Here is a 20,729-nt window from a genome sequence, read left to right on the forward strand (position 1 = left end):
CTAAATGTTTGTAACAAAAGGTGTTTTTTTCCCCAAAACAAGAAACTAACAAAGAATTATACTGATGTTTTACAAAGTGTACTCACTGCTACAATCATAATAGCAAGAAAATAACCAATTAGGCCAAATAAACATATTAAGTGAAATAAATTAAAGCAAACTATCAGGGGGATGATTAATTAGAATTAATTAACAAGGGATTTTAAGTATTTTGTACATTCAGTTTGCTTTTTTTCTTGTATCTTCCTGCATCAGTTCAGTTTTAAAGTGCAGTTTCACTGTTTTGTGAATTAACGCTCGTTCTTAAACGGTATAATAAAAATGAGTCGAATCTTTGTTTTTGTTTGTTAGAGTTGTTTTACAAGGTTCAACAAGGATTATTATTATTTTTTTTTTCAACACGATTCTTCTGAACGCAGGTCCTTCATGACATGACGTCAGGAACGCAATGTACTCTATGTTTTCACAAGATGTGTGAAAATCTTTGAGGTCACCGTTTTAACGACTTTACTCCCTAAGCTTTTCAGACTAGTTCCTTTAAAAAGTTTGTCACTATAAATGTATTCGACTTTATATAGGTAACTTGAGCTCACCGGTGTTATTTTGAAAAGTCGGAAGATCCTCCCAGCGGACTGTAACTGGCTTCAGTGTAAGCGCGTGTGTGCAAGAGGAATATTTCCTTCCGGATTTTCTTGTTCAGGTTTGTTTATATTCATTGATTCTACACAAGCGTTCTCGAAAAAAGCACGTATTGTAAACACTCCTCTTCTTGATGTGCATATTGGTTTATTTCAGGAGGATGTTGGCGGTTTTTGAAGCATAAAGGTTTGTCGCAACTTTTTAGGAACTAAAATGAGGAGTCGCAGCAACTCTGGAGTAAAACTTGACAACTACGCGCGGATAGTTCATCAGACTATTCTGCGTCACCAAGTGAGTGTCAGCATTTCTCCTCTAAACTGTTTGTGTGTTTACTAAACATGCCTTCATTCCTTATATGTAGATATTTTCGATCTGCCACAGCTCTTGGATCTTTAATTATGCGGAGACATGAGTATGCAGTTAAGTGTTGTGTTAACACACTCCTTTCATGTATGAAAAGTAAAAATTAAGTCTACATGTGTATGCTATATCAGGGGCAGAATTTAACCAGGGCTTTTGCCACCAAAAGTGGTAAAAATTATTTCCTCTGTGATAGTGTATTTAATTATTAACTATTTTATTCTAAAATAATTAAAATTATTTCACTTATATATATATATATATATATATATATATATATATATATATATATATATATATATATATATAGTATGTGTTTATGTTTTTTTTTTGTGTGGTAAAAGTAATGCTTGTATATTAATTATATATATATATATATATATATATATATATATATATATATATCACACACACACACACACATATATATATATATATATATATATATATATATATATATATATATATATATATATATATATATATATACATATACATATATATACATTGGTGTGAAAAAGTGTTGGCCCCCTTCCTGATTTCTTATTTTTTGCATGTTTGTCACACTTTAATGTTTCAGATCATCAAACAAATTTAAATATTAAATATATATTTAAATATAAGTAATTGAGATCTATCAGTCTGGAAAAGGTTATAAAGCCATTTCTAAAGCTTTGGGACTCCAGCGAACCACAGTGAGAGCCATAATTCACAAATGGCAAAAACATGGAACAGTGGAGAACCTTCCCAGGAGTGGCCGGCTGACCAAAATTACCCCAAGAGCACAGCCACGACTCATCCAAGAGGTCACAAAAGACCCGACAACAACATATAAAGAACTGCAGGCCTCACTTGCCTCAGTTAAGGTCAGTGTTCATGACTCCACCATATGAAAGAGACTGGGCAAAAATGGTCTGCATTGCAGAGTTCCAAGATGAAAACGACTGATGAGCAAAAAGAACAAAGGCTCGTCTCAGTTTTGCCAGAAAACATCTTGATAATACCCAAGTCTTTTGGGAAAATACTCTGTGGACTGATGAGATAAAAGTTGAACTTTTTGGAGGGTGTGTGTCCCATTACGTCTGGTGTAAAAGTAACACCGCATTTCAGAAAAAGAACATCATACCAACAGTAAAATATGGTGGTGGTAGTGTGATGGTCTGAGGCTGAAAGTCTTGCTGTGATAAATGGAACCATGAATTCTGCTGTTTACCAAAAAATCCTGAAGGAGAATGTCCAGCCATCTGTTCGCGAACTTGGGTTCTACAGCAAGACAATGATCCAAAACACACCAGCAAGTCCACCTCTGAATGGCTGAAGAAAAACAAAATGAAGACTTTGGAGTGGCCCAGTCAAAGTCCTGACCTGAATCCTATTGAGATGATGTGGCCTTAAAAAGGTGGTTCATGCTCGAAAACCCTCCGATGTGGCTGAATTACAACAATTCTGCATAGATGAGTGGACACAAATTCCTCCACAGCGCTGTAACAGACACATTGCAACTTATCGCAAACGCTTGATTGCAGTTGTTGCTGCTAAGGGTGTCCAAACCAGTTATTAGGTTTAGGGGCAAACACTTCTTCACACAGGGCCATGTAGTTTTGGATTTTGTTTTCCCTTAATAATAAAAACCTTAATTTAAAAACTGCATGTTGTGTTCACTTGTGTCATCTTTTACTAATATTTAAATTTGTTTAATGAGCTGAAACATTAAAGTGTGACAAACATGCAAAAAAAAAAAAAAAAGAAATCAGGAAGGGGGCCAACAATTTCACACCACTGTAGTGTAGTACCTGATGCACTGGACATTTTTAACTAGCTGTATTGATAACTTGTAGGACCCAGTGACAGGTCTGTTACCAGCAAGCAAAGAGCAGCCGGATGCCTGGGTGAGGGACAATGTCTATAGTATCCTGTCTGTCTGGGCCCTCAGTTTGGCTTACAGGAAGAACGCAGACCGTGATGAAGACAAGGCTAAAGCCTATGAGCTTGAGCAGGTACCAACTGCAATGGGAATTATTTATTTATTTATTTATTTATTTTTGCTCAGTGCATTGGTATTGATTCTGTAACCTGAGGAATCTGTTTTGTTACATGAATGAATGTTCACAGGATGAACTGATTAAGTACTCTTATTAAACCAGTACAGCTTTTAAGATATTTATTCAGTAACAACATTTGTTCATGAGAACATGTTGTAGACTTTTAATCACACGAGCGCATGTGGCAACTGTTGTATCATTTGAATGATCTTACATTAGAAGCCATACCAAAATATTCAGCAGTGTATTGTATTATTTTAATTCCATGCACGTGTTTTTTAAAGAAAGGTCAGTTGACTATTCATGACTGTGTGTGTATGTATCAGTGTATCTAAGCTGTCTCTTTACAGTGGTTCAGAGGTGTTATGTTACTCATGTCTGTGCTATTAAATGAAGAGCTGAAAGGTCACAGTTGAGCCTGTGTTCCAAGTGTTGTTTTGGAGGCAGTCTGTGTGTCTTGATCTCTTTTTTCTTCTTATAGAGCGTGGTGAAGTTGATGAGGGGAATTCTTCAGTGCATCATGCGACAGGTACCACCCGCCATTATCATTAAGCACACTACATGCTAATTAGGCAGTAAGATAATGAACATACATGCATACACTACCATTCTAAAGTTGAAGGGTCAGTAAGATTTAAAGAAAAGAAGAAGAAATTAATACTTTTATTCAGTATTTTATTCTTTTTCAAAGAAATGCTATTCTTTTGAATTTTATTAAAGAATCCTGAAAATAGATATTTTGGTTAACACACATTTAAAAAAACAAATTAACACTGAAGACTCAATAAAAACAAAAAACTTTACTTGAGCACCAAATCATCATGAAACAACAAATTCATAATTAACATCATACACTTAAAAATTTAAAGATGCTGCTGAAAATTCAGCTTTGCCATCACAGAAATAAATTATGTTTGAAAGTATTTTAAAATCTAAAATGGATATTTTAAATTGTAATAATAGCCTATTTCACAATATTACCGTTTTACTGTTTGTATTTTAATCAAATAGATGCAGCCTTGGTGAGCATAAAGAGACTTTCAGAAACATTAAAAAAAGCTTACATACCACAAACTATTGAACTGTAGTGTACATAAAGTTGTACACACAAATGCACATACATGGTTATGCAATCTATCAGTCTCATACACAGTTCAATTGTGCATAACACATATTACCATTTTGTCCATTAGATATTGTCTGAAGTGCTCTGAAGTGCTCTCTGTTGTTCTCTCACTTTTCACTGCAGCTGGACAAAGTGGAGAAGTTCAAATACAGTAAGAGCACTTTGGACAGCCTCCACGCCAAGTACAACACTCAGACCTGTGCCACTGTGGTGGGTGACAGTGAATGGGGGCATCTCCAGCTTGACGCTACCTCAGTCTATCTCCTCTTCCTGGCTCAGATGACAGCTTCAGGTACTCCAGGTCTCCCTTTAGAGCTTGCATAATATGGCTTAAAGAGCAGGTCATATGGTATTTTAAAGTGTCCCAATATTGTATTGGAGTCCCCTACATCAGGTTTAAATGCATCTAAGGTCAGAAAACATTGTAATTTTCTCAGAATATACATTTAATATTAGAGTCATTTGCCAATGATTAGGAAATGATTCGTTTCAAGCAAGTTCGGAGCAAGCCCCTCCCTTCCTCAAGCCTACTCTGCTCTGATTGGTCAGCTGGCCAAACCTGTTGTGATTGGCACAGAGATGAGTCCTTGAGCCAGCGCTACCATTGACAAAGCACCTTTACATAAAACAATAATATAATCAATCCGTTCTTATAATGACATAAAATACAAAAACACTTATGCAAGCGAATCGTGCCCACCAGCTAAAGTTTAGCTGCTAAACTGTGAACACTAGGTGGATACGTTAGCCGAGTGCTTACGTGACTAACTGATTAAACAATACAGTTTGTAAACCAAAATATGTCTACTGTAATGTTTGAAGAACAACAGACAAAAGACGCTTGGTCTTAACTTTTAATCAGAACACAGAACAGTTGCATCACAGGAGCACCAGCCGAAATCACTCATCTCTCCCGCATTAACCCTGTAACTGCCAGTGCAGCACAATAAACAGCAGTTTCACAATTATTATAAAGTCTGTGTGCTACACTACATTCTTTATTATTAAACAAAGTAATTAGAACAACGCCAGTCTACAATAATCCACATATTCTTAGGTTCACTGCGAATTTTTAGAACTACTTCAGTAAGACAGTAATATCGTGCTTTACTTGGAAACCTAAAGCTGCACTAGGTATACATCACATATTGGCACAAAAAAATTATATTTTGAGCACTCAATTGAAAATGTACACCTAACGTATCAATCGTACTACTTACAGGTCGTGGTTCAGAGAGCTTGTTAGTCCAAATTAAGAAGATTAGTAGCCAACGAAGATAAAAGCCAAGATTAGAGAAGCAGTTCTTGATAAAATGACAAGCACACAACAAAAGGCTCGAATTGTATTTCTGTGGTATCCTTGAACACCGCGTCTTCTCAACATGATGTAAACGCACTAATAGCAAAAGTGTTTGTGGGCAGGTCAGACTTTGTTCGTATTTCGCGGGCAGGCGGGGATTATGCAAATGTGTTACCCAGTGACGTACACCGGTAACAGGCAAAAGAGTCGAACATATAATGACTCGTTACGGCGATTCAGAACCGACTCTCTCTTTTGAGAGACAATATCTTTATTTATCATGCACTTTTTTGATTAACAACTTTGCAGATTGTTGTCATTTAAGGATAGCTACGTTATAAACTGCAAAAGAGAGATTTTTCAAAAACCCATATGACCTGCTCTTTAAGACACATCAAGATACCTGAGACTCTTAAGAGTGCTCGGTTCTTCCTTTAAAAGTGTTCAAGCTTTCTTTCTTTTCTTCTAAAACAGTAGAATCTCTTTTTGTCCTCATTTTACAGTCTTTAGTAGGCCTGCACAAGTAATAAATGATAAAGATTGCGGTTGTAGTTTGTGATCGGTCGTGAGCTCAAATTGTAAGAGTGTTCAAAAAGAAGAAGAATGCTGTCATTACTTGCCCTAATGTCATTCCAAACCTAAAAAACTTTTGTTCAGAAATCCTGGAATCTGATTGGATACTTTGTGTACTGAGCCTAGCATTAGTAGATCTTCTCCCACATAACCTTTGACATGTCTTGTGTCCTTATAGGGCTACACATTGTGTACACTCAGGACGAGGTGGATGTGGTCCAAAATCTGCTGTTTTACACTGAATCTGCATACAAAGTGGCTGTAAGTCTCTCAGTATCGATCATATAGGCCTTATGTATTTGTATATGTTTGTATGTTTTTCTCATTTTAGTCTGTATTTGTTATTAAAGAGCCACTCTCTGTAACTGGCATTTTCTCCTGTGATTGTTCAGGACTATGGGATGTGGGAGAGAGGAGACAAAACCAATCAGGGGATCCCTGAGCTCAATGTCAGCTCAATAGGGATGGCTAAAGTGAGTCTGTTGAAGCAAAATAGACAGTCAGCCCTCTTCTGAGCAGCTGAGAATTCTCAGACCGGCATGATGGGGAGGGGCTGTTCATGCTGTGCACTCATGAACACCTCATATTAATGTGACCCAATGTAACCTCAACATGAACTCTGTGGTTTAGTGTTCCTTCCCAGCTTGTGTCATCTCTGTTTGTTCCTATTGTGGCTCTTTGCTCAGAGCAGAAGGGTTCTGGTTGTTCTTTCTCTGTCCGAGGAGACTGAGTACTATTCTAAAGTCAGGAAACTAGCCCTTAACCTTGTCTTAATACAATGTACTGGTCTGAATTTAGAAAATCTGTAAAAATTCAATTGTGGCAGCTGAATTTGTTGTCTGTGGCCCTGGATTTCAGTGCACACTGAATGAATATTGGCTTTATTGTGACATTGTGAGGACAAAACACTGTAACAGCCCCTGAATGAACCCTTTGTAACTGCAGGCTGCACTTGAAGCCCTAGATGACTTGAATCTCTTTGGGGCCAAAGGGGGACCAGACTCTGTGGTTCATGTTTTAGCAGACGATATCCAGCACTGCCAGGTGAGGCTATAATACTTCTAGTGCTCTAAAAGCTTACTTGGTAAAAAAAAAAAAATAATTAAAACAATCATCGTCTCCTTACTGCCACATATTCTTCTCAGTCCATTCTGAGCTCCATGTTGCCCAGAGCTTCAACGTCTAAAGAGGTGGACGCTGGCCTCCTGTCCATTATTTCATATCCAGCCTTTGCTGTGGAAGACATGGAGTTAGTCAATATCACTAAGGAGGAAATCATCTCCAAGCTCCAGGTCAGAACTTGATCTCAGACATGAGGAACTTGTTTAACAGCTCTCACTCTATGGTGGTTATATTTGTTACATGAATCCCTTTTTGTATGTAGGGAAGATATGGCTGTTGTCGTTTTCTTAGAGATGGCCACAAAACTCCTAAAGAGGTCAGTATGTCCAATACACAGACACATTGGGCTATATATTAATTGATTTGAATATTTTTTTAATTATACAAATACTTTAGAATATGTAGAAACAAATACTTTTACATCTAGTATTAAGAGTTATTACAGAAATATGTGGATGTGTACTGTACCTGTTAGATGTAATTAGTGTCTAATTATTTCTGTAATAAACTAAATTACATACTTGACCTCTTTTCCCAATAGGACCCCAACAGGCTATACTATGAATCTGCTGAGCTGAAGCTTTTTGAAAACATTGAATGTGAGTGGCCTCTTTTCTGGACCTACCTGATATTGGATGGCATCTTTATCAACAGTCCAGAGCAGGTAAAACCATTCAGAATTTCTGTTTAATCAGTCTCATTCTCGAAATAGTCAATATGATGTAAATTTCAATAAATATGTTGAAGATTTAAGGAAATTTCTACCCTACATGTTTAAAACCAAGTTAATTGAGAGGTAGAATATCATTAGCACACAAAGCATTGAATGCTTTCTGCACTGCTTCTTTGTTCTCTTCTGTCATATACATGCATTCTTTTTTTACATTATATATTTTGCATATGTAGTTTAATTTCAGTATGTGGCAAAATACTATGCAGATTATGGTCAGTTGAAGTTGACAGATTTCACAGAAAATGAAAAAAAAATTTAAGCATCAAACTATGATTCCATCCAGTCAGATGATATCAGATATGTTTGATATTTTGAACTGATTTTAGAACACACATTGTTTAGTATCATAACAACGAGGTGTATGTTTCTGCATGAGTTTTATGTATGATGCCCAGTTTTGTAGCAATATATAAAGTTTGTATACAGTTTTGTAACAGTATACAGTATTCAGGTACAGGATACCTAGTGTTTTAAAATGTGTTCAGATTGTAAAAGTCGTAGTTTATTTCAGCCTTAAAGGGTTAGTTCACCCAAAAATGAAAATTAGGCCATACATTACTCACCCTCAAGTCATCCTAGGTGTATAAGACTTTCTTCTTTCAGATGAATCCAGTCGGAGTTATATTAAAAATTGTCTTTGATCTTTCAAGCTATTTAATGGCACTCAGCAGGTGTTGCATTGCTTCAGTCCAAAAGAAATTAAATAAAGCGCCCATCCATAAAAAAAAAGTGTCTCACACAGCTCCAGGGGGTGAACAAAGGCCTCCTGTAGCGAATCCATGCATTTTTTTGTAAGAAAAATATCTATATTCAAAATGTAATAATTACTTTAATGTAGCTTGCGCTCACTGTTGTACACTGGAAGCAGTTCCGAGGGAATTACGTATGAGGTCAGCTTTGCGCATGCGCCCATAAGAAACGAACCACGAAAAAAAACAGAGAAAACAAAAAAAAAAAAACAACACTAACTAAAAATAAAAAATGAGGATTTGTAAAGAAGAATGTGAGAGGATTTTGATATAAGCCGAGAGGAGACTGGTTTTCCTTTGCTAAAGTAAGGAAACTTTGCTTCCTTTGGTCCTGTTAACAAACGTTGGTTTCATGAGACTCAGTGGCGCCTGTGCAACTCTGACCTCATACGTCATGCTTCCGGAACTGCTTCTGTGTACAACTGTTGGCACAAGCTAGATTAAAGTGATTACGTTTTGTTGTTTTCTTACAAAAACGCATCGATTCACTACAGGAGGCCTTTGTTCACCCCCCGGAGCCGTGTGAGACACTTCTTTTTAATGGATGTGTGCTTTTTATTTAACTTCTTTTGGACGGATGTACTGCTACACCCGCTGAGTGCCATTAAACAGCTTGAAAGATCAAAGACAATCTTTTATATAACTCCGACTGGATTCATCTGAAAGAATAAAGTCATATACACCTAGGATGACTTGAGGGTGAGTAATTTATGGCCTAATTTTCATTTTTGAGTGAACTAACCTTTTAAGTGGAGTGGTGCCTTCTGGCAGCTAGTGTAAAGACAAGAAAAGTGAAAAGACAACGCTTAAGAGAGACTTTCTAGAGGTTAAAAAACAAGGTTGTATTGCAGATAGAGGCAGGCTGTATTTTCATGTTTCTGTCCTCTCAGGTTCAGGAGTATCGAGAAGCTCTGGAAGGTATCATGATCAAACAAAAAGATGGGATACGGCTGCTGCCTGAACTCTATAGTGTTCCTCCAGATAAGGTGAGAAATCTCTTCCTAACTAATTAAACAGTTTTTTTTTGTTTGTTTTTGTTTTTTATCTGATCTGTATAGCAATTAAATATCACTTGATTCATGTGAATTCAGATTTAATTTAGATGAATATTTTTTTTTTTATATATACTTTTGATAACATTTTTAGTATTTTTATTTCAGGTGGATGAAGAGTATGTTAATCCACACACGGTGGAGAGGATCCCAATGGGAAAGTGCCCTCTGAAGTGGGGACAGTCCCTTTATGTTCTGGGCAACCTTTTGGCAGAGGTGAGAGGTTAAAAGTCATATCTTTGCTATAGTTTTTTGAAAGCTTCGTACCAAGTTATATTTGAGAAAGTATGGCAAACACCTCCAATTTCTCCTTTCCTTTCCATTTCAGGGTTTTTTGGCTCCTGGAGAAATAGACCCTCTAAACCGCAGGTTCTCTACCATCCCTAAACCAGATGTTGTTGTACAAGGTATGTTTTAATATTTTTCAACCAGTTGCACTCAATTCTTTATGGCACATGTGATGCATTGCATGGTTGAAATTTACACTGATGTTTGTTTTCTGTTCTGATAAGTGTCCATCCTTGCTGAGAATGAGGATATTAAGGCACTCCTGCAGAAGAATGGGATTGATGTGGAGACAGTGGCAGACATCCACCCCATCAGAGTGCAACCATCTCGAGTTCTCAGCCATATTTATGCTAGACTAGGTAGGAAGTGGTACACTGTAAGGCATCACTTGACACTAGTATGAAGAAATACAAAACATGCAATTTTTTTTAAACTCAGTGCTGTTAAAATTATTTTTCAAAGAATAAAAACATTACTGGAGTATATTTTATGATAGAATACTATTTCAGTTTATGTGAGTGAAAATTGTTTCAGAGTAAATCCTGCACCGATTTCTTCACATAAGTGTTTATTTAATGTATTCAGGGTGCATGTGTGTGTTTATCTTTCTCTAGGGCGTAATGAGAGACTGGGGCTGACCGGCAGACCTTACCGTAGGATTGGCGTGTTGGGAACCTCCAAGCTGTACATCGTCCGCAACACCATCTTTAGCTTCACACCTCAGGTTCTTCATAATGTGCTAAATTAGGCATGTTTGGGCCTTATGCTGACTTAGAGAGCCACTGATTATCATTCAGCAGAAGTTAAATAAAATGACTTGGTGAGGTTAAAGCCACCGAAAGATGGTCACAGCTTTTAAAATATGTGCTAAATGGCAAATGCTTTTCATCATTTTTTTCTCTCATTTGTTACTCCCCGGTAGTTCATAGATCACCAGCAGTTCTATCTGGCCCTGGACAACAAGATGATTGTGGAAATGTTGCGCACTGACCTGTCTTACCTGTCTTCTCGCTGGAGGATGACCGGCCGTCCTACAGTCACCTTTCCCATTTCCCAGACCATGCTTAGTGAGTGAAAATTTGCATCCCTGATAATGTGGAGTCATCTAAAAAAAAATTTTAATGTGAATAAGTGTGTAGTTTTTTTCCCCCCAATTTTTTGTGCATTACCTCTTAGACAATGAACACACAGACTTGGACCCTGCTGTACTGGCTACCCTTAAGAAGCTACAGGATGGCTATTTTGGAGGGGCAAGGTCAGACAATGAGGCTATAAATAAATATAATATCATCAACAATACATATTCAAGGACAGTCTCAGCTTACTTGCTTGCTTCTCTCAATGTTGCTAGGATCCAAACTGGCAAGTTATCTGAGTTCCTGACCACGTCTTGTTGTGCTCATCTGAGCTTCCTCGATAGTGGTAAGACACGCTCCAATAGGGTCTGCGATGAAGATGATGTTGAGGATGGCTACTTTAGAGGTGCTGTGCATGACCTGAGCTTCAATGATGGTAAGGGGAAATAATATCCCGATTAAAGAGATTTTGTTTGACGATGACTTCTGAAATGGTCAGATACTTATGTGGGTCATTTTGGAGATTGAGTCATTTTACATTGCTTTTAGGTCTAGACTAAATTTTTAGCATAAAAGTTCCCACATTTTATTAATTTTGATCTTGAGTCCAATCTTTAGGGAGAGCAAGTGTAATGGTTTTTAATGAACTAAACAGTTCTTATAATGAAGAATTTGCTGGAGGAAACATTTACACATCTCTGACCTTTGACTCTTCTGGTTTACTTTGCCTTCTCTGCCTTTTTTCTCTACTATCATTGCAAGATGTGTTACCATGTTGATTTTTATGTTGATCATTTGCAGTGAGCACCTGAAGTGTGAAAACAGCATCATGTCGCTCAAGATTCATGCATTTTTTTATATTAATTGTGACTCTGGACCACAAAACCAGTCATAAGGGTCATTTTTTTGTAATTGAGATTTAAACATCATCTAAATAAATAAGCTTTCCATTGATGTATGGTTTATTAAGATAGGACAATATTTGGCCGAGATACAACTTTTTGAAAATCTGGAATCTGAGGGCGCAAAAAAATATCGCCTTTAAAGTTGTCCAAATGAAGTTCTTGGCAATGCATATTACTAATCAAAAATTAAGTTTTAATATATTTACAGTAGGAAATTTACAAAATATCTTCATGGAACATGATCTTTACGTAATATCCTAATGATGTTTGGCATAAACGAAAAATCAATAATTTTGACCTAGACAATGTATTTTGGGCAATTGCTATAAATATACCCCAGCGACTTAAGACTGGGTCTGTGGTCCAGTGTCACAATTTGTTTTGCATTTTATTCAAGTTTCTGTGGCATTTCCTGTAAGGTAGTGCTTCCCAAACCTGTCCTGGAAGACCCCCTGCCCTGCACCTTTTGTATGTCTCCCTTATCAAACACACCTGATTCCACTCATCAGCTCGTTAGTAGAGACTGCAAGAACTAAACTGGGTGTGTCTGATTAGGGAGACATACAAAATATGTAGGGCAGGGGGTCCTCCAGGACAGGTTTGGGAAGCACTGCTGTAAGGAATGAAATTTATGATTGGTTAGGGCAGTGGTTCCCAATCCTGGTCCTGGAGAACCCCCAACACTGCACGCTTTTGGTGTCTCTCTCTTATGTGAAACACACATTTGAGGTCTTGGAGTCTTCACTAATGAGCTTATGAGTTGAATCTGGTGTGTTTGAATAGGGAGACATCTAAAATGTGCAGTGTTGGGGGTTCTCCAGGACCAGGATTGGAAACCACTGGGTTAGGGATTAAAGAGCAGGTCATATTGTATTTTAAAGTGTCCTAATATTGTGTTGGAGTGCCCTACAACAGGTTTAAATGCATCTAAGGTCAGAAAACATTGTAATTTTCTCAGAATATACATTTAATATTAGAGTCATTTGCCAATGATTTCCAAACGATTCGTTCCAAGCAAGTTCGGAGCAGACCCCTCCCTTCCTCGAGCCTACTCTGCTCTGATTGGTCAGCTGGCCAAGCCTGCTGTGATTGGCACAGAGATGAGTCCTTGAGCCAGTTAGCCAGCGCTACCATTGACAAAGCACCTTTACACAAATCAATATAGTGCTCCAATCTGTTCTTATAATAATTACATAAAATACAAAAACACTTATGCAAGCGAAACGTGCCCACAGCTAAAGTTGAACTGCTAAACTGTGAACACTTAGTGGATGCGTTAGCCGAGTGCTAAACCAAAATATGTCTCCTGTAATATTTGTAGAATGACAGACAAAAGACGCTCTGTCTTAACTTTTAATCAGAACGCAGAGCAGCTGTATCAGGTAGAGCAGCCTAACACTCGCTCGACTCTCCTGCATTAACCCCGTAACTGCCGGTGCAGCAAATTAAACAGCAATTTCACAATGATTATAAAGTCTGTGTGCTACACTACATTCTTTATTATTAAACGAAGTAATTAGAACAACATCAGTCTACAATAATCGACACATTCTTAGGAAATAGTAGGTTCACAGCGAATTATCAGAACTAACGTTACTTCAGTAAAACAGTAATATGGTGTTTTACCTGGAAACCTAAAGCTGCTCTAGGTATACATCACATATTAGCACAAAAACTTTTTTTTGAGCACTCAATTGAAAATAACGTAACACATAATGGGGATTATGCAAATGTGTTACCCAGTGACGTATATCCTGTAACAAGCAAAAGATTCGAAAATATAACGACTCATTAAGGCAAATCGGAACCGACTCTCTCTTTATTTACCATGCACTTTTTTGATTAACAACTTTGCAGATTGTTTTTATTTAAGGATAGCTGCATTATAAACTGCAAAAGAGATATTTTTAAAAAACCCATATGACCTGCTCTTTAAAGCATTTTAAAAATGAGTTGTCTGGGTAATCAAGCTTGAATTATTCTCCAAGGAATGCATTTAGATTTTGATTGAAGGCTATAATGTTACATAAACACATTAGTTTGGTGCATTGCAAACTTTTTTTCTTTAATGTATTGCTGCTCATCTTTGCCTCCAACCCTACAACCTCTCTTTTTCTCATGTCTCTTTCTTTCTAATCCTGACTCCTAACCCTTTCTTTCTCAGATACAGATGATCTAGCACAATACTTAGACCAGCTGTTGACTGCAGCGGTGCCTCAGCGGGGGCTCCGAGTCGAGGCACAGGCAAAAGGGCTGAGTCGCTTCAAGGCTGCAGCCACTAAGACACTTGAGATGGTGTCTCTCATGAACAAAGCCAAGGAGCTCCAAATCCACAGTGAGCTGAACCAATATCAACTACTGCTGTACTCAAACTGAAATCTTACTTGTTGAAGGGTCATTTTGAGGGATGCAACAACTAATCATCAATGGAAATGATCAACAATAAATTACAAAATTGATTAGTTTGGTCTTTTTGCTCATAGAATATTATTGAAGTAAATGCTTTTTTTGAAAAATAGCACAAGCTGTAGACCTAGAAGCAGTGGACATGAAGGGTAGCATGCAAACATGGGAGGATGTTACATTAAAAGCGTTAAAAAGCTTAAGTGTGTAGTTTTATGTGACCGGGTTGCCACATCAAGTGCTTCGACAGACTAGCGGTTTAACCTTAAAGGGATAGTTAAAAAAAAATCTAAATTCTGTCATCATTTACTCTACCCCTGTGTCACAAAAGAAAATATTATTTTTATGTATGGTCATGAAAAACCTGGAAAAGTCATGGAATTTTAAAACCACAATTTCCATGCCTGGAAAATTTTGAAGAAAAAAAAAAACAAGAAAGTTTTGGAAAAGTCCTGGAAATTTATTTCACAAAACTCTGTATAATTTGTTTAATCAGGTCCTGAATTTCAGTGTGGGATTGCGCATATAGCCATTGCATAGTTTTATTAATTCCCACAGGTTTCGTGTTTATAATGTGGTTCAGAGTGGGCCTATAACATGCCCACAGTATGTCCACAATATATTTAGGACTAATATTACTTATCATAATATTGGTTAAACAAATTACAATATTCAGTGATGTGATACATTCTCTGTGTGGAGTAATGTCTGGCATAGTCACAGCTTTTACTTATTATTAAAAGAAAAATAGAAAGCAAACACGTAGCATTAATAGTCATTAATTTTAGTTAACATAACATGATAAATTTGAACCAAGATTTTTATTCTTATTTTACTTGTAAACTAATGGAACATTAGGTCATGAATATTGTCTCAAATGTCATGAAAAGGCATGGAAAAGTCTGTATACATTTCCATTAATTTTTGCCCTGTTTTTTCTGTTCCTCGTCTATTTTTCAGATGTGCACATGTATCTTCCCAGTAAGCTTTTCCACTCCCCTCAGCCTGTGCTTAATCTAAAAGATTTCAAGGGACCACGCACGAGTCATGTGTGTATATGCACACACACAAAAGATCTTTTGTTAATGCAAAACTGAGATGACAGAAATCTCTTTGATGTTTCATTGATCTCTGTAGAGTCCAGAAGAGCATGTGTCCTCTGAGTGTAACCTGCCACTGGACACTGATGGTGGCATTGACTACAGTGGTCTAGTCCAGGTGCTTAAAGAGACTCAGAGCCTTCATGACCAGGCAGACATCCTCTACATCCTTTTCAAAGACAAGTAAAAGTCCCTCGCCATGTTTGAAACCGAGTTATACGAGTTGTCTATATAGTTGTTTTGTTTTCTATTGAATCTAATGTGTGTTCTGACAGGGGAATGGATTGGGACACTCAGCTGCATGGGGAAGGCACCACTGTCAAGAGTTTGCTGGTGGAGCTCTATGAGAAGGCAGGAGATCTGCGTTGCTGGGATCTCATCCGTATGATTTCAGGCGTGCTCCGCAAGAAAGTGGAGGAACTGGACTGGGTAAAGATCTAAATGCAAGCTTGTGGAAAAAGAAACTATAAGACCGGCTGCTATTTGCATTCCTCTCTTCCAAGAAATGTTACATATGCTCTTTCGGTTAGATCAGCACTCTCAATTCACAGGATGTGTTTAAATTGTATGTGCTTCATGAATTGTTCTGTATTTTGCCTGATGGTCTTGTTTGTAGGCCTGCTCAGATTTGCTGGCCCATCAGAAGCACTTGACAGTCGGTTTACCGCCAGAGCCCAGAGAGAAGACCATTACTGCGTGAGTTTTCATAGTCATTCACATTTCAAAATGATGCACTATATTGTTAGCATGTGGGTGATCTGGATGTTTCTCTGCAGGCCTTTGCCTCCTGACCAACTGGCCTTACTTATTGATCAAGCCAGCGAGAACAACATTACTGTTGCCATCCTCACACAGGTTACTTGAAAACATACAATGATTTTACACTACTGTTCAAAAGTCTGGGGTCAGTAAAATTATTCTTTTAACAAATTAATAGTTTTATTCACAAGCATGCATTATATTGATCAGAAGGCACAGACATTTTTTATGTTCTTAGAAAAGATTTCGTAGAAATGCATCATGGTTTTCACAAAAATATTATGCAGCTCAGTCTTTTTTAACATTGATAATAATAATACATTTTTCTTGTCCAAATCAGCTAATTAGAATGATTTCTGAAGGATCATGTGACACTGAAGACTGGAGTAGTGACTGTTGAAAATTGAGCTTTGCTATCACAGGAATGAATTACTTCTCATAAATATTTAAAATAACTGTTTTCTATTTTTATATTATTATAATATTTCACAGTATTGCTGTTTTCACTGAATTTTTTTTAATCAAATAAATGCAGCCTGGGTGAGTGTAAGAGACTTCTTTCAAAAACATAAAACAATCATAACAACCCTAAACTTATGAACAGCGGTGTATATAACCTTATAAGAACAATATTTTCATATCGACAGTGCAAAGAATGATCAAATCAGCCAATAAACATTTCAAATTATATTATATAAAGCTTTCTGAGAAATACTGTGCGTACTGATTCCATTCAGGACTTGCTTATTAAACGGTCAATTTGTGTGAGATCTTTTTTTATGTTCAACATTTTTTTTTTCGTGTATGTGTTAGGAGATCATAGTGTACCTAGCAATGATCATCAGAACACAGCCCAGTTTGTTCAGTGAGATGTTTCGGCTGAGGATTGGCCTCATCATTCAGGTTATGGCAACTGAGCTGGCCCAGTCTCTAAACTGCTCAGGTACTGTATTTATCATTAATCATTTGTTCATAGTGCATCTTAGGAGATTTGAGGACGTGTTTTCCATTTCCAAGTAAAAAAAATTTTGTTGTATATATATTATGTGTGTTGAAGGTGAGGAGGCAACTGAGAGTCTGATGAAACTGAGTCCTTCTGAGTTGAAGAATCTTCTTCACCACATTTTGAGCGGCAAAGAATTTGGTGTTCAGAGAAGTGGTGAGTGACTTCATGAGAATTACAGTGTTGTGTACTTTATGTAGAAATATAGTTATATTATAATATTTTTTTTTCCTGGACATGTCCTGGTCTGGATTTCTAAATTGCCTAAAATGTCTAAAATTTCCATTGGTTTGACCATTCTCTGTAGATCCCACCTTCTCGCATGCCATGATTGGACGATTATGTACAGTGCCTGCATGCTGTTGGTCGAACTTCTTTTCAATCTTTACTTTCAGCAAGTATGAAACCAATAGAAAACAAATCCAATAGGTGTGTTCGGCTTGAAACGGCACGGTGCAGATCGATCGGTGTGTGACAAGAAAGCACCGCGAGAGCAATTGGACAGCATGCAGAGCGTCTCACGGTACTTTGATGTCAATCATCGATCGGTCTGCGCAGTGCTGCTTTAAGCCAAACACACTTCAAACCTAGACAATTAAAGCAATTCAGAAATCCCGGCCAGGACATGTCTGGGAAAAAGAGGATGTATGGTCACCCTATCTATGATTGGTTTGGATGTGTGTCAGTTCGTTCAGTTGAGCCCGGTACCAGTCCTGTAATCTCCATCCATGAAGTTGGAAATGTTGGTGCTACCAAGAGTGAGCGTGCAGGCATCAGCAAACTGAAGAGTGACATGAAGATGGTAGGTGACCGCACATCCAGATTGATGAAACAAAAACATACATGGGCCAGATATTACAAAGGCACAATCAAGTAAATTAAATTGTGTCAACATTAAAGCGACCATACAGTATATGTCATGTCTCTGCATTTAATAGTTTTTAAATGTTTTCAGCTGGAAGATCTCCGATTGTCATGGTCACTCCAAAGTAAGGTGATGTGTCTCATGAGCTGTGACTCAGTCTCATGTAATGGTCTAATCTCTAAGTTCAGAAACTCAAAAAAAAAAAAAAAAAATTCAAGACATCAGTTGCTTAATTTGGTGGGTTAACTGTCTATGAATTTAATGCTGTGGGAAGAAAAATCACGGTACATCTAAAGTTTGAATCTGTATGTCACATGAAGGAGAATATACAGGTTTCATTGGTTCTAAAGGTGCATGGCAAGGTGTTTAATTCCACGAGTGATGAGAACATAATTGTTGAAGGAGGCTCAAAAGATGTGTGAAGTTCATAAAACTGACCTCCCCCATTGCTATCTGTCTTTTCTTTTTGTAGACATTTTCAAGTCAATCCTTCGACACTGAGTACATGGAGTCAGGGGTAAGTCCTCAGTTCTTCAAAGCCATATCAACTTTTGGATTTGCACTTTGATTTTTGAAGGGCAAGTAATGTTAAGAAACTAACAGAGCTGCAAAAAGGGCAAATAGTCTGTGCCTGAAAAATTGTTTTATGTGGCATAAAATATGAGTAGTTTTTATTAGTCAAATCGTCAATATGGAATAGATGTTAATATGGAACTTTACAAGATATGTCTTGTTTTTTTTGTTAAATGTAGCAAGGTATCTGTAATGTCATAAGCAGTGGACTTGTTTTTGATTAAGTGAAGTGTGCTGCAGAAATCAGTCCTAAAACCCAGAAACAGAGTATTTTTGACTCAAGTAAATGTTTTTAATGGGTAAATGGGTTTTTGGTTAAAAGCCTGAAATAAGGTTTGTGCTCAAGATGGTTTCAAATTTATATTCTACAACAAAAATATGTGAGTAATATTCCTCTCATATTTTTTTTTGCCAAGCGTTTATGTGACCTTGAAAAAGGCTGTTGCTAAACAAGTGACTAAATGGGACTACAGTGGTTGTCTGAAATGTTAAATTTCATCAATGCTGTAGTTCATTTATAGCCCATGTTTAGTTTTCTACTTCTGGCAGTTGTTTTTAGGCATTAAAATTCATAAACGCTGTGTTCATTAGTGAAGATTGCCTAGGTGAACAAAATGTGTAAGGATGACTTTAACACAAGAAGAATTACATCTGTTTTGAAGGCAAGGGGTGGCCTTATTTATAATTTAGTTATAAAGTCGACAGCTGTTTTTATTAGTTGCCTAATAGGCCTAATGTTGATTGCTGTTATACTAGGGGTGCCACCTAGTATGTCATACCACTAACCAAGCAGTTTCACAGATTGTTGATCTGTGCTAATATGTGATTTACAGAGGTACCGGATGCCTTCAATTGATGCATTTGACAGCTCAATCAGTGTTGGTGCGTCGCGGGACAGCCGGCAGGGGCAGTGGCTGCGCAGAAGAAGGCTTGATGGTGCGCTTAATAGAGTTCCTGTAGGCTTCTATCAAAAAGTCTGGAAGATTCTGCAGAAGGTTAGAAGAATTTGCGAGGAAACATTATGTCAACAACATGAAACAGATCATGAAATGCATAGCAAAATATTTTTTATGCAAAATAGTGGAATATAATAATTTATTGTTTGTTTTTTGCCCACAGTGTCATGGCCTTTCAATAGAAGGCTTTGTGCTGCCATCTTCTACCACAAGAGAGGTCTAGGACCAATTAAAGTGTTTTAAAAATAATTTCACAAATTCCCCTCTGTAAACAGCTATATCTCTGCCTCTCTCCAGATGACCCCGGGTGAGATAAAGTTTGCGGTACATGTGGAAAGGGTGCTGAACCGTTCCCTCAGCCTGAATATAGGCAGCTGCTGGTCGAAGGGATCCTGGTACTTACAATGCTGGCTGATGTGGACATTCAAAGCGTTGGCAGCATCATCCATGTAGAGAAGATTGTTCACATTGCCAATGAAATGTTCTTCAAGGACCAGGTATGGGCCTTTAACTAATGCTTCAAATAACATGATTTCACTTTGTATATATCATCAGATATTAAGTAATTTCCTTCTCTTGCTGCTGCAGAAGATCTTGGTGCAGAGGACAGTATTTTAGAAAAGGATCTCTCTACGGGAATCTGCCGGCTCCTGTATGACACTGCACCCAGCGGTCGCTTTGGCTCCATGACTTACCTCACTAAAGCTGTGGCTACCTACGTCCAGGACTTCCTGCCTAGTGGCGCCTGTACTGTACAGTGATACCATGAAGTTTTTAAATAGTATAGTTTTTATTGTACAGAGGAAGAGACCACTATTTTAGAGCAGTTATTTAGGTGTTTGTGTGAGTTTGAGTGTGAAATCAAAATCTGGAACCGTTTTGAACAAGATTGAATAAACTTTGTTGAGCAAACGCTTTGGTAGTTCACAGTTTGATGGTGTTGTTATTCAGCAGTCCCAGTATAGGTTTTCTATAGACCTTAGTCAGTGTAGCGCCATATTTAATTTTTGACAGGAATGAAAACGAGGCTGTGAGGAATGGAAATGCATTGTGTTCAATGTATTGCACTGTTGTTTAACAACATGGTGAAAATGTGATCTTTAAA

The 20,729-nt window shown here is 37.4% G+C and overlaps 1 protein-coding gene across 1 annotated transcript; it reads left to right on the plus strand.

The window, feature by feature from the left end:
• The first annotated feature begins 410 nt into the window (after positions 1-410).
• Positions 411-20,549, plus strand: LOC109084412 (phosphorylase b kinase regulatory subunit alpha, skeletal muscle isoform-like). Its single transcript, XM_042760752.1, is given in 35 exon segments — positions 411-700; positions 845-930; positions 2,838-2,996; positions 3,523-3,570; positions 4,291-4,459; positions 6,219-6,301; positions 6,433-6,513; positions 6,986-7,084; positions 7,186-7,332; positions 7,425-7,478; positions 7,704-7,826; positions 9,535-9,630; positions 9,805-9,912; positions 10,025-10,103; positions 10,209-10,343; positions 10,599-10,708; positions 10,907-11,051; positions 11,161-11,239; positions 11,336-11,496; positions 14,130-14,300; positions 15,329-15,417; positions 15,506-15,651; positions 15,744-15,897; positions 16,085-16,164; positions 16,245-16,323; positions 17,041-17,170; positions 17,285-17,386; positions 17,917-18,032; positions 18,186-18,224; positions 18,568-18,612; positions 19,502-19,663; positions 19,788-19,841; positions 19,922-19,973; positions 19,976-20,121; positions 20,213-20,549. Coding segments are annotated over 34 exon segments (3,549 nt in total). The 5' UTR covers positions 411-700; positions 845-852; the 3' UTR covers positions 20,243-20,549.
• Positions 20,550-20,729: the final 180 nt, after the last annotated feature.

The sequence above is a fragment of the Cyprinus carpio genome, chromosome A7 (genome assembly GCF_018340385.1).
Source record: "Cyprinus carpio isolate SPL01 chromosome A7, ASM1834038v1, whole genome shotgun sequence".
In the NCBI taxonomy this organism is placed as follows: domain Eukaryota; kingdom Metazoa; phylum Chordata; class Actinopteri; order Cypriniformes; family Cyprinidae; genus Cyprinus; species Cyprinus carpio.